Source organism: Solanum lycopersicum, chromosome 8 (assembly GCF_036512215.1).
Source record: "Solanum lycopersicum chromosome 8, SLM_r2.1".
NCBI lineage: Eukaryota > Viridiplantae > Streptophyta > Magnoliopsida > Solanales > Solanaceae > Solanum > Solanum lycopersicum.
The window spans coordinates 63,087,584-63,102,113 of record NC_090807.1 but is presented as its reverse complement, the minus strand read 5'-3'; the positions used below and the strand labels follow the sequence as shown (position 1 = coordinate 63,102,113).

The following is a 14,530-nucleotide window of genomic DNA, read 5'->3' as shown; positions in this document are numbered from 1 at the left end:
AAATTACCGGTAAAGAGCAATTTTTAGATATACCAAACAAAAAATTCATATTTGTATGTAATAACAAAGTTTGCATAATTGTACTCCTTAACAAACATATAACTGTATAATTCACTATACATATACAACTGTATAATTTGCTGGCGTATTTCACTGCAATTGTATAATTCGATGGCCTATTTCCCTACAATATGTGTATAAAATTTCCTTTACATACAATTGAATTGAAGTAAAATATTTGTATATTGTATAATTATGAGTGTATATGAAGAAGTTATATGCTTTTCTCTCGCTTTATACAAAAACAGAAACACAATTTATACACTTCTGTTGTATAAAGCGAGAGAAAATTGTATTTCACTGCAATTGTATAATTCGCTGGCCTTTTTCGCTATAATATTTGTATAAAATTTGCACTTGTATACAACTGAATCGAAGTAAAATGTTTGTAAATTGTATAATTAAGTGTATAGCACAAAGATATATGTTTTTGCATTCGTATATACAATTTTTCTCTCGTTTTATACAAAACAGAAATATAATTTATACACTTCTGTTGAACAAAGCGAGAGAGGCGAGCAGAGAAAAAGTGGCGAGCGAAAATGGGAGAGTGGCGAGCGAGAGTTTTGGGAGAGAGGCGACTGACAAATTTTGACAAACATTTGCTACGGGGCACAATTAAATCAAACTGTGGTTACTCCTTTTATTTTAGGTTATTAGTTTGTTATTACATACAATTATCACGATTTATTATTTAGCTACAGAATATTATATTTGTTTCTAATTTTTGTTTAATAATGTGATGTTAATGATTAACGTAAACGTTAGACTAATATTTTATTTCACAATAATTCTTTAATTATTCATTTCCTAAAATTAAAAAAATGCCGGTTAACGAAACCAATAATAAAATTTTTTAAAATGTAATGAACACGCATACTTCAAGGTACTAAGATTTTGCAGCCACATATTATTTTCTATAAATAAACGAGTGAACAAAAATTAAAGACTCGAATATTTAAATAATTTCAATAACTCTAAGTACTTTTCTAATTAAAAAATGTCTAATCTATGTACATTTAACCTCGGATGATCTTTTATTTAGTCATATCGGTTAATCATAAGCACTTTATACACACGAAGCATAATTAATTAATGAATTACTATATTCTATTTCCTTTTGAAAAATAAAATAAAAGAAGACTTAGATCCATCGTTATTATTTATAATTCTGGCCATGTTCTTTTTTTAGTTTATTTATCAATTGATGTGGTTCTAATATTTATTAAATGTCCCTTCCCTTTTTTTTTCTTTTCTATATACAGCTTCTACATTGTGCAGTAAAATTATATATTTTTTTTATGAAAGCCACATAGTCAAAGTCAAATACTATAAAATTAAATTGATTTTATAGAAGTTGAAAATTTTGCACGATATATTAGTTTAAAAGAAAGTTTCATTATAATATTGGACAGAAATGCATCAAAAGAAAGAAAAGTAAATTGAATTAATTTTTTAATTTGTCGACCAATATCTTGACTCTAGAATTTTTTACTTATGGATATTTTTTTTAAAAATATTTTTTTAAAAGAAATGAGAAAATAAAATCATAATATATTACACCCTCCATCCTTATTTTAAACTGATACTACTGCCATCTTACTCTAAAAGTCATTATTTAACTTTTCTCCGTAGATACATAAATTATATCCAATTATACATAGTTACATAAATGATATACATGAATTATGCCTATATTATATATTTATAAGCTATTTTAAGTTGCAGTTAAATATACGAATGTCTAAATTAATTTTTTCGATCCTTTAAAAGGTACTGCTAAGAGGAAAATAAATTTATCTCTCATATATATTTCTTTTTTGAAAAAGGAATGTAAAAATTACTCTAATATATCTGGTAGTTAATTTAATTCAAAATTAATTATATCATTAGAGTCCATTAGCTACAAATTAATGTAAAGAAACAGACTAAGATATACTAATGATGCTGTTATGAATATAATTTGTTTTGCCCTATAATCTGGTATGTTTATTTTTTATTTTTTTGTAGTTGCAGAAATTACTCAAGATATTTTGTAGTATTTGTGAGCTGAAAGAAAAAGAATTTAAAATGTAGTTTCCAATCCAAGGCCCGTGGCTCGTATTGGGCCGGCCCCGAACATAAATACTAGCCCAAAAACTTAATTACCAAGAAAATGGCGTGAATTATATATCAATATATTCGATACATCGAGAGGATTTCCTAGATAATTTTTTTATTAGTTTAGAGGTGATTTTGAGTTGATCGAGATTGAATAGTCCGTGTACACTTTGTGTGTAGTTAGTGTATGCTTCTTATATAGTTAAGTTATATGCAACTTTTTGAGTGTATTATGATGTATATTTTGTAGACATTTGAACATGCAATATGAAATCATGAGATGAAATCAAAGTTTTGGATTGCAATTTTCGTTGGTTTCATCTCATGATTTCATATCTTGAGATGAAAATTCTGAATTCCCAAAAATCACGAACCACAAGTCTATATTCGGTAAAAAACAACTAGATATATAATCTGAGATTGTTTAGAGGAGATTTGAGTTGGTAAGGATTGAAAAAACCAACTCTTTGAGGAAGATGAAAATATTTATGGATCTATATACATCTCTAATACACAATTATACATTATATACACAATATTATATATTATGTATAAAATATTGATACATAGTTTATTTAATACCTTTTTTATGTAAGAAATGTGCTATTATTGGCTTGCAATTAGAGTTAGTTGAACTAAACAAATATCTTAAATTATTGCGGGGCAGCTACGTATGTGAAGAAATTGACAAGAAGTACAAAAGTTATATACAATTAGCAACTTTTATGTATTGGGCTTCAATTAAAGCCCAAATCAAATGACATATAATGTGTATATGGGTAAATAATACAAAATTTATTAGCTTAGTAGCTAATTATCTTTCTTTTTGTGAGTTTGTTATATTGTGATAATACTAACATAATTCGCAGATACACGTACATGGACGTATTAATCAGTTATGTATATAATAAAGTGTATTTAAATAAGGAATGTAACTGAAACACATGATGCGTAATTTAATGAGGAAATCACATGTGAAACAACTTTTTGGAGTATCTCACGATATCACAACTACTTAAAAATTCAAAATATTCGAATTTCTTTCAAAAAGATATTTGAAAGTCAGAAAACTTATACTTATTCTTCTCCAAAATTCTTCTGCGATAATTTCTAAACTTTTTTGATTCAACAATGTCGATTGTCATTGTGTTGCTATGAATCATGGATTTGGGATACATGTACAATTTATCAGATACAACTTACACATACTTGAGTATATGTATAGTGATAGATACATATAATAAAAAAAATACCATCAAAGTTATTGTTTGTGCCCTATTCATAAATCTTAACCTATACATGTGTATACCTTGCAAATACATAAAAAATCTACTTCAAATACACCACTAAAATCATATGTATTACATAAAAAATCACATGTATATTATCCATTTATAGTAAGATTTTTTATTGTTATCTATCGGAATTCAATACCCACATTGACGTCTGAGTAATAAATAGGTCAGGATTAATTTTGCTAACCCTAGATTTACATATTAATCCAGTCTATTAGGGAGCTATTCCTACCATTGGAATTTTTAAGAATTTATTATTCATGATTCCATAGTTGAATCGATAATATCAAGATCCAACTAATTGCGTCTATCATGTTAATTTCGTTATACTTACATATGTATCACTATTGCTTATGTCTATTCTAAATGCATTGAACTAATTTTATTGATATGTTTATATTATTAAAAATAATTTTTTTACACTAAAAGAATATTCAGTGATTTATTTTATAGACATTTTACTATACTGAGTGAGAAAAAAAATGTTCAGTGACTATTCTCAATATTTCAACGGAATTTGTTTTAAATTCTGCTTTTATCATTCAATGGAAATTGGGTAAAAAGATAATATGTTATAGCATAAATTTTTCACAGATTCGTGATGAAAAAAGCCCTCTGGTTCTATTAGTGTACAAATTCGTATTTTGTTAAAAATTAATTATAAAAACAATCACAATTTATATAGTATTGATAACGAAACTTTGGTACTTACTAGAAACTAAAGGCTAAAAAGGGAAGTACGTATTTGTGTTGAAGTAAGTAAAATACATTACACATTAAATTTGTTTAAGTCGAGGATTGTGCATATAATATAAAACATCGTGTTTTCGAAAAAAATAAATAAATTGATAATTGATTAAAAAAAATATATTTATATTTTACTAGGAAGATTAGCTAGCTGCAACCTAGAAACCTGGTAGTTATGTTGAAACGATGTAAACAAGGGTATTAAGAAGTATCTAAGTAAGATTATTGGAGTATTATTTAGTTTATTTCTCCTAGGCCAAACACTAGATTTCATCAATTAAGATAGCGATTAATTTAATCTCTTATATTATCTTTTTTTTCATTTCATCGAAATGGACAGCTAATTAAGTACGGGTTATTTTTCCGTTTTTTAATTGCTAGTACAAATATTTAATTTACAAATAATGTTATTCTTCTTATTTTCTACGAGAAAGCACACAATATGGACAATTAGGAAGCAAACAATATAAGGGATATGAAATAAGAAAGAAAAAGTTTATGATATAATTGTAGTACTTAACTACAAAGTTGTTAATACATCCATCTTTGAAATGTGTATAGCAAAATCATGCTTCCATGTAATAATTACATAAGATTTATATGTGATGAACTCAACTGAAAAATGTATAAGGGTCAGTCTTGAAGGATTTTTCATTTAGAAGATTACCTGCTCAATCAACTCGATTATATTTAGGAATGTCAAATATTCAAATTAAGTTTGATAATTTTGAGTATTTTAACATGGATAAGTTGATTGATGACAATTTTATATTTACTTATAGGTCCTTGATAAGAAAAAAATGAAGCAAAATATATGAAAAGAATAAAACATGACACTAAAAAATGGATGTTTTAAGTACGTCCATGTAACACGATAATATCAAAGCTGGTAATTTACTAGGAAGTAGTAACGATCGATTGATACCATTTCAAATCCAAAAGGCAAAAATGTGAATTTATTAATTACTTATTGCTACTTATAATCCCTTTTGGTTCTTTTAATTTATCAATTTAATCAGCAAATTAAATTTAAAATACTTTTGATTTTAGAAAACTAGAAATTGTACCTGAGGATGGTACTTTGATAGAAGATTTAGGTTCAAATCGATGTGAGATTTGCGAAGGTACATTGCGATATAGATACAATATATCTACTAGATTATTTTTAAAAAAAATATTCAGATGTTAGTCGTAACTCTTATCCTATCATGTTCAAAAAAATAAATCATTTGATGGTCCTAATTTTTGCACGTAACACCTACTGAAGTTCCTCTTATAGTTATTTTGAACTTTAAATCAAAAGGTATAAACCTCAACGAGACATCCTTCTCTGTTATAATTACTAGAGTAATCGACATCATATATTAAATGTAAATAATTCATATCCCTAACTTTACTATAAATAACATTTTCATTAGAAAGTACCAAGTGGAACAATAGAAGGAAGCATATATTTTTTAATTTTTTTTAGGGGGTGTTTCTTTATTTGACAATGAAATTGACAAATATGTATTTAAATATAATTGGTCCGTGCAAAATGAAGTAATTAATGACAGTGAAATGGCAATAGACAAATAAAGCAAAGTGAGTTGTTTCTCAAACAAGCCCCATGTATCTTGTCCTAAAAATTTAGACCAAGTCACATCATAAAATTTGTAGAGATTTCATTCCATGACAAAGACTTAATTACAATTTAATTAACATCATTTCGGTTAATCCAATAAATTCCTTTAATTTCCTCCTGGTCAAAATCGATGAGTCTAAGAGTCAAGTAAATTATTTGGGGGCGGATCTAGAATTCTGCTTATAATTTCATATGAACTTTATAGCTTTTCGTTCAAATTCGTTATATATTTTAAAGAATTTTACGGAGATCGTTATAAAAATTTGTATATTTCAAATTCTGAATCTGTCTGAACATATTGTTATGACCTTCCATTCTTTTATTGTTTAGTGTGAACTTACCCCTTGGAGAAGTAGAGAAGAAATGAAGGACGTCAAAGACCAAGTATTCTACAAATTAAAGATTAGAGTTACTAATTATTAATTAATCAAGTGCAAAAATTTATTTAATTTTCTAATCTTTGTCTTGATGACTAAGTTCCAACTATGTACTTGTAAACATTGTAGATATCTTCAGTGTAGCTAGGGTTTTTTGTCCCTATTTTCCCTCACTCATAAACCCATCCTCTATTTAACCCTTTTCATCATTTCATCCACATCATAACTCTTATCACCCTATATATAAAAATAATATTTGTGTATCATGGCTGCTGAACTTGGGATTCTGTCTTCGACTCAACTCCAAAAACTGGCTCAATCCCAAGAACAACATAGCCAACAACAATTGTCATCACTTCAACCACCATTCAATCCTGACTCTGTCACTGACTGTTGGATGTGGAACGCTAAGCAAACAACTCAGGATGACGATGATTCGTGGGAAGTTAGAGCATTTGAGGAAGACACGGGCAATGCCATGGGCACCACTTGGCCACCAAGGTCCTATACTTGCACCTTTTGTAGGAGAGAGTTCCGGTCAGCTCAAGCCCTAGGTGGACACATGAATGTTCATCGTCGCGACCGTGCTAGGCTCCACCAAGCTCCACCACAATATGCTTCAAATAGCATCCACAACCACAATCACAATCACATTTCTTCACAAAATTCTAATTCCACTTTCCTAATTCCAACTCAAGAATTTGTAACAAATGGTGGACTTTGTCTTTTATACTCCTTGCCTAACCCTAGTAACACTCATATCTTCAATAACCCCACATCAAGAAAATCTTGTACTATGAATAACAATTCATCATCTTCTAGTACTCTTAATCTCTCAATCTCACCATATCCAACAAATAACAATTTGATGTCTCCAACTACTCCATACCCTACTCCTACATCTCTAAACTTCCCAATAAATAAGCCTAATCCAAGAATTTGTAACACTAGTAATGATGATGATAATAATAATAACAACCATGATTATGGTAGCAACAAGAGGGATTCACTCATTGAAGATGAACTTGATCTCGAGCTTCGACTAGGATGGAGATCATCATCCTCAACAACAACAACAACAACAACATCTTCACCATAAACACACAAGTCGAATATCGATCATATACATGTTGTGGTTAATTAATTAATTTCCCTAGACTCAAATTTCCTTTTCTTATATATGGATTGATTAATTTGTTTTTGTGTGAATTGCAATATGCTCTATTAATTGAAGCAAATTGAGTGAATAGGCAAGAAGAAGTAGAAGAAAAGAGCAAGTTGTAAATTTAAAAGAAATGAAGGGTTAAGTATGATAATAATAAAAAAAAAGTGTCATATTTGATTAATTGATAAAAAAAAAGTAATTTGGCTAGGGTTGGAGTGCGAGCTAGACTGTAAAAAAGAGCTTTGCAGTGCAGTGTCATTTTCTAGTTTGCTCATTTCTAAAGACAACATATATTTCCGTGGGGATTATTGTATCTGTCATGTTACTACTCTTTATTGCTGCATTTATGTTGTCTCTCATCGATATATACTCTTTTCGTTATATTTTAAATGTCGTTTTAATCTTTTTTACGCCTTCATTAACACAAATAGTAAACGTTTCAAAATAAATGATGTTTTCAAGTCGGCACACTTCTTAAGCAAACTACTCATACCTAAAATATAAGATGTGTTTTTTTTTTGTACTAACTTACCTTTAATAATTACCTTTTAAATAAATATAATTTCTCTTTAGGATCATCTTTCTGCACTTAAATTGTAAATATGTTCCTGATTTATAAAGAATTCATATAGTATATTTGATTGTAAAAGTCAAAATCAGTTAAGGATAATTGATTTAGTAGGCAACATTGTTTGTTGTTTAGTCAAAATTCTAAATTTTTTTAGGTGCTAGTTGATTTAGTGGGCAGTGTGATAACTGCTTAGTCATATTCTAAGTTGTACAGTGGTAATAGCATATTGGGTAGTGTGGTATCGGCTTAAACTCGTTAAGTAATAGAGTTATTACTTAATTGTAAAATTAATAGCTTTTTCTCACTTGACAGTAACTGGATTTCACTTTTGCTTGAAGAGATTAGTGAAAATAGTTCAAAATCTTGTTAGATAGGTCGTGATTTTACTCCCTTGAGCAAGGAGGTTTCCAAGTAAATTACTTGTGTTTGTGTTCTTGTTGTTATTTACTATTCATAATTATTCTTGCTGAGTTAAAAGACTTGATCCATTGACTGATTGTGAACGTACACATTCCATTAGTTGTTATATGTGAAAATGATGAATAATTAGTTTAGGGCTTTCAAATATATATCGAACAACTTGTCAAGTTGCACGACAATAGACTATTTTGCTTTGAAAGTTAATATGCTAGTACATTCATTAACAAACCTAGGCCATCGTACGTCCTTTCACTGGTGGAGCTAGAATTTTATCTAAAAGGTATCAAAATATTAAGAAATAAAATCACGTAGAAGCTAATATATACATAAAAAATAATTCTTATTCTAACTATATAATGTAATTTTCGAACAAAGGGTATCGGTCGACACCCCTTAACGTGGCTCCGCCACTGCGTCCTCCTATTCTGCTTTTAGAGTTATGACCATCAATACAAATTAACTATGATTACGGTGGCAAAAGTAGTCTATGAAAATATGATACGTACAATTCATTAGTTTTGACGGATTAATTAATAGCTTGCTTATTTATTAATTTAGTTTATAAGTTTGACCTGTTTAATTTATCTCATTTAAAAGTTGGCTTGATTTGTAGTCCAAATTTTATCTATGCAAAATTCTATCAAAATATTTTTTAAAACACTTTTTTCTTTTACATGAGAATTCTTTTATTGAATAATTAAACGAATTATAAGAAAACAAATAAAGACATTGAAACTTATAAAAAAAGTTGGACGGGTTAGATTCCAACCTATTGTTTAATTAATCAATTTTGACTTTTACTTATTTCAATCAAGGAAATCTTTGGGCGTATCAATCGTCTAATAACTCAATTAATTCAAATTCAATTCAACCTATCAATAGCGCAGTAGTTTGTCATGAAACTAATTAGGACCATAGATATGACAAGTAGCTGAATACTATCTATTTGGCTAGCACCCACCCCTGAATGTTATCTACCTAACCCCTTGTTTAAGTGTATTCTCGTTAAAGAGATTGTTCGAAGAATGTAAGAAGATTAATATTTTAAAGAATATAATTAGTTATTATTATTATTAGTTCATTTTTGTATTGATGGATATTCGTAACTAATTATATTTTAACAAATTATGCAGTTGGTAATTGTATCATTTGTAGTTTTTATTAAAAATATGATTTTAATGTATTATATGTCTAGTTCATTAAAAAAACTATAATTCTGTGTCCAATTATGATTTTTTAAAAATAATTTTAGAACTTGTGAATATAAATTATGTTCCATTCTTTGTTTTTTTGAAGAGTGAAATGTTTTTTCTAAAATTATGGTCAAACACATATTAAAATTTATAATCAGACGCTAGTTTAAATTATATATTGAATTGTTTCCTTTTAGATTTACAGTTAAGAAAATAGTAGGTATGTACTTAAAAATAAACGGAAGAGGGTCAATATTGCCCCTGAACTATGCGAAATAGATCATTTATACCCTTCATTATATTTTGGGATCAAAAATACCCTTGCCGTTATCTTAAGAGATCACAAATACCCTCAAGAGTTAACACCTCAATTTTTTAGTAACGTGACATGACACATGGGACTAATCCCTCCACCTAAGCGTTGCCAACTGAAATTCACTACAAAAGAACTTGACTTTTAGTGGCGATAAAGTTGCCATAAAATTCCAAAATATTGCACTAAAGGTTATGAGTTATTTTTAGTGACGACTAAGGCTCCAACAACCATTCACTAGTAAAATCCATTTTTTCAACAAAAAAAATGATAATTAATTTTCGATTGCAACCTAATTTTCTAAAATAAATAACTTGCAATATCAATGTTAAAAACATCCAATATTATTACGAAAAATCATGAAAATTATTTCTCGATTCACATCTCCTACTATATAATGCATCATTGTACATTTTATACATTTACATATAACATAAAAATAAAACATACAATGTCTTCAAACTTATACTTAATCGATATCATTTATGTTTTTTAAAAACAATGAAGAAAAAAACATAAAATTAGAATTTAATGTCAAAAATTTTTAGTGACGAATTTTGGGCTTTTGTGGCGACAATAAAAAAGCCGTCTAAAAGTCTAATTCTTTTGTAGTGAATCTTAGTTGGCAATACTTAGGTGGAAAGATTAGTCCCGCGTGTCTTGCCAAGTTAATAAAAATATGAGGTATTAACTCTTGAGGGTATATGTGGTCTCTTAGGATAACAACAGGGGCATTTTTGATCCCAAAATATAATAGAGGATATAAATAATCTATTTCACATAGTTCAGAGGCAATTTTAACCATTTTCAGCAAAATAAACTTACCTAATGAATCAACTAATAGCTTAGGTGGTCCAAAAATTTCATAGGAACTGCCTCATTCATATAGTAGTTCAGTACTTTGAAGTTTGTGTGTTCAATTTTTTTTAATAAAAAATAGTAATTCACCATTGGCTTGGACCCCCACAAACACAAATCTTTGTAAGCAAAAATCAACTGAGTATTCTGAGCCATTTAGGACCATCTAGCTAAAGAGATATCACAACATATATATGTAATAGGGCCTGCACTGCATGATTCTAATTAAGTATACTTTTGCAGGACAGAACATTTACATGCATGTTTTGATTTGGTCCCCTCTTCTTTCATTTTTTTCTTCCTCCACTATCAATATCAATTTCTCATCAACCTCTCATTAATTAATTTGTATGCTTTCGTCTCTCGCTCGATGTTCGGGGTCTGCATTAGAGCATCAACTTAATTCAAATAGTGGGCCTATGTAGGGGTAACTGACGCTCTCAATAGGAGTTTCTTCATTTCAAGACTCGAACTTGAGATTTCAGATTAAGAATATGAAACAGTTCTTCCATTACACCACAAAGTCACAACCCATGTTGTTTCATTAATTAATATTTCCTTGAGGTGAATGAGATGGTTCATTCAACTTACAAAAATATTATTGAATTCAGTGCATGTCCACCATAGGTATTTATTTTTTAATTGACACGTACATAACTTTGGAGGATGAAAAGTAAGAAAATTTAACAAAATAATCTCAGAAAACAACTTCACAATACAAAACCCTAGTATGTTTTTTTACTGACAAATATAGGACAAAGATTTGGAAACGTAAAAAGAGCTTATAAGGAGTATCTTTGTGAGTTAAAAAAATAAAAAAGGTTTGGTCCCAGAGAGATTGTACTGTAAATTGACAGATCTAGCTAGTTACTTCAGAAAGAGAACAGCTAGGTTTTGGTTGGGGGAGTTTGAGGGTGTGCATCGGTTGATTTAATTTGATTTTATATATTATGATACAATTTTAATTTGTGGAAATGCTAAATCAATAATTATATCAACAAGATATTTATTATCAATTTTTTGCCCTTAGCATTTCAATTTTTTATTTTATTTTTTATTTAATCTATAAGAGAATAATCGATGTTCACCAAATAGAATAGTAGCAAAAATAGAAGTGTGACTCAAATTTATCTACATTGATCACTTTTGTTTAATACTATGCGATAAATTGTCGTAGACATTGAAATTTTGTAGGCATTCAATTCGAATTAAGACTCTATTAGATATGTTCAATTCCAATTAGGATTCTTAGAGGCTACTCAACCCTAAACTCTAATTCATCCCTATATAAGAGTACTGAATTCCCTTGAAAGACATCTCAAAAATTCCATAAAGAGATCAGGATCTCGAATATTCCGCAAATTGATGGAATATTCATGTAGAGGTCAAATCTAAATCATCCTGGTTTGAGAAATACGTCATTAATGAGCCTCGAATATCATGGATAAATCGGATCAGAATTGCATTCTCAATTTTTATCAATTAAGTTATGTTTCTTTTTATTTTATTGTAACTGAAAAAGTGAAAGAATGAGTACTTCAAATCAATAACCCGATAAAAAAATTATAAAATCGTTTATACCCTGCTAACCAACGGCTGATAATCAATAGTGTTTTTTTCGATTCACTTAAACTGGTTTTTGCACATCCTTAGCCATTGGGCTAGTGGAACTCAAGGGTAGTTACTGTTCGTTCAAAAAAATATAGAGTTGATAGCGAAAAACATAATTAAATTAATACTTTTTTTCATGATTTTTATTATTTAACTACTAGTTATTCCTATTTTCTACTTAAACTATATCATTATTTGTGTATAAAAAGATATAATAAAATTGACTAGACCAACTATTCAATTGATCTTTTTTTTTTTTTATCTGAACTACGTATTTTTACACATTATCTCAAATTTATCCAGTGAAAAATTGAAAAAAAAAAGTAGGTAATGAAGGTGAAGTCGTGTTCAAATGTATGGGCTAGGATATCAATAATTAAAAGAGTTGTAATCATTGCAAATATGGCCACTCAACTTATCCATAGCCCTGTCTGCTGCATATATAATGGACACTAGTATAAACACCTTTTTTTTTTTTCTTACTGTAATTTTCCATATAACAAATTAACAATGAATGTTGCAAGCCTGGAACAGTGACACTTCTTCCAAACACAGTATCATAATTAGATTTCCTTTTTTTTTTTAATAGTAGTTGATAATGGTATATAATAATTGAACTGTACTACTATATATATTCGGGGATTTCGAGTTTGACAAGAGAAAATTTGAATAAGTTGGGTCAGTAAATTTTGAATATCGATACATTTGCAATAGGAGAAGAGAGAAAATAAGGAGGGCTAAATATCATAATCGTGCAAATAAATTTACTCTAATTTGTTAAAAAAAATATAAATAGACTGTGTGCTTAAGATATAATACGAGACGGTTATAATACTTGTATAATAATAAATAAATGTCAAAAGTCTTTATTTTTAATTTTTTAATATTTAATCAAATTAGGTCATATGAATTAAAATAAATGTATGAAATTCAACAAAGATCAACACAAATGCGAGGGGAAATTCATGCTACTGGAAAGTGATATTAATGAGGAAAATAACACCAATCAATTTATATACCAAAAGATGAAATTAAAGGGCACAATACTTAATTTATCCTTAATCAGAGATCTCGGTATGAAGAAAATCCTGTTGGGAGTGCTATCCTCTAATGGATCCTGCAATGCGTGATTCGAATTTAATCGGAAATCTGATGCGGGCTTAGACAATGAGTGAGAAACAAAAAGAAAGGGCATAGAAGCTTAAAAAATGAGTCATTAGAATAATGGTTAACTTATTTGGTAAGATTATTTAAGAATTTGAAATCTTTTGATAATTTTTATAACTTGTGGGATTTTGTCTTTTGAGAAAAAAATACAACTTAAAGATATTTGAATGGCAGGTCCAAACAATTCAACTTCATTTCATATAAGATGTTCAAACAGACTTTTCACAACAATGTTGGCATACCTTTAATACTTTAGCATTATGAATTGTGTGATATTTAATAGGGATAATTGTATAGAATGTCAAACTAATAATATAAAATAATTATAGTAGCTATCATTTGATTTATTTCTGTTTCATAGCAAACTGTTTGTCAGTCTCTCTATTCCTCATATTCTCGCTCGCCACTCTCCCTCTCTCGCTCGCTTCCTTCGCTTGCCTCTCTCGCTTTATACAATAGAATTGTATAAATTGTGTTTCTAATTGTATAAAGCGAGAGAAAATTGTATATACACATGTAAATACATATATCTCCGTCTTATACACATATAATTATACAATAAAAGTACTTTCCTGCCCAAGTCTCTTTTGTTTTTCTCTTATTATCGTTTTATATAAATTTAAATTGTATATATTTTCTCTTTTTCTCGTTTTATACAATTCGATTCAATTGTATATTCCCTGCCCAAGTCTCTTCTGCCTTTCTCCCTTTCTCGTTTTTATACAAATTTAAATTATATATAATCGTGCTATACACTTATAATTATATAATTCATTTTATATACTTCGTTTTATAAAGTTCTCTGCTCAAGTCTCTTTCTCTTTCTCGTTTTTTATACACTTCATTTTATACAATTCGTTATAATCATATATGTATAGAGAATTATACATATATATTTGCTATGGAGAGCAAATATACAAACCTTGCTATAGTATACAAATATGAATTTTACGTTTGCTATATGTGAAAGTTACTTACACATTCTAAAGGCTAAAACAATTAACATTTAACCCAGTTTCCCAGATATAA

General features: G+C 28.6%; 1 protein-coding gene across 1 annotated transcript; it reads left to right on the top strand.

The window, feature by feature from the left end:
- Nucleotides 1-6,358: 6,358 nt before the first annotated feature.
- Nucleotides 6,359-7,727, top strand: LOC101259870 (zinc finger protein 10-like). The gene has a single exon (XM_004246133.5). It carries the CDS (start codon nucleotides 6,469-6,471, stop codon nucleotides 7,300-7,302), a length of 834 nt encoding a protein of 277 aa, XP_004246181.2. The 5' UTR covers nucleotides 6,359-6,468; the 3' UTR covers nucleotides 7,303-7,727.
- The last annotated feature ends 6,803 nt before the right edge of the window (nucleotides 7,728-14,530 follow it).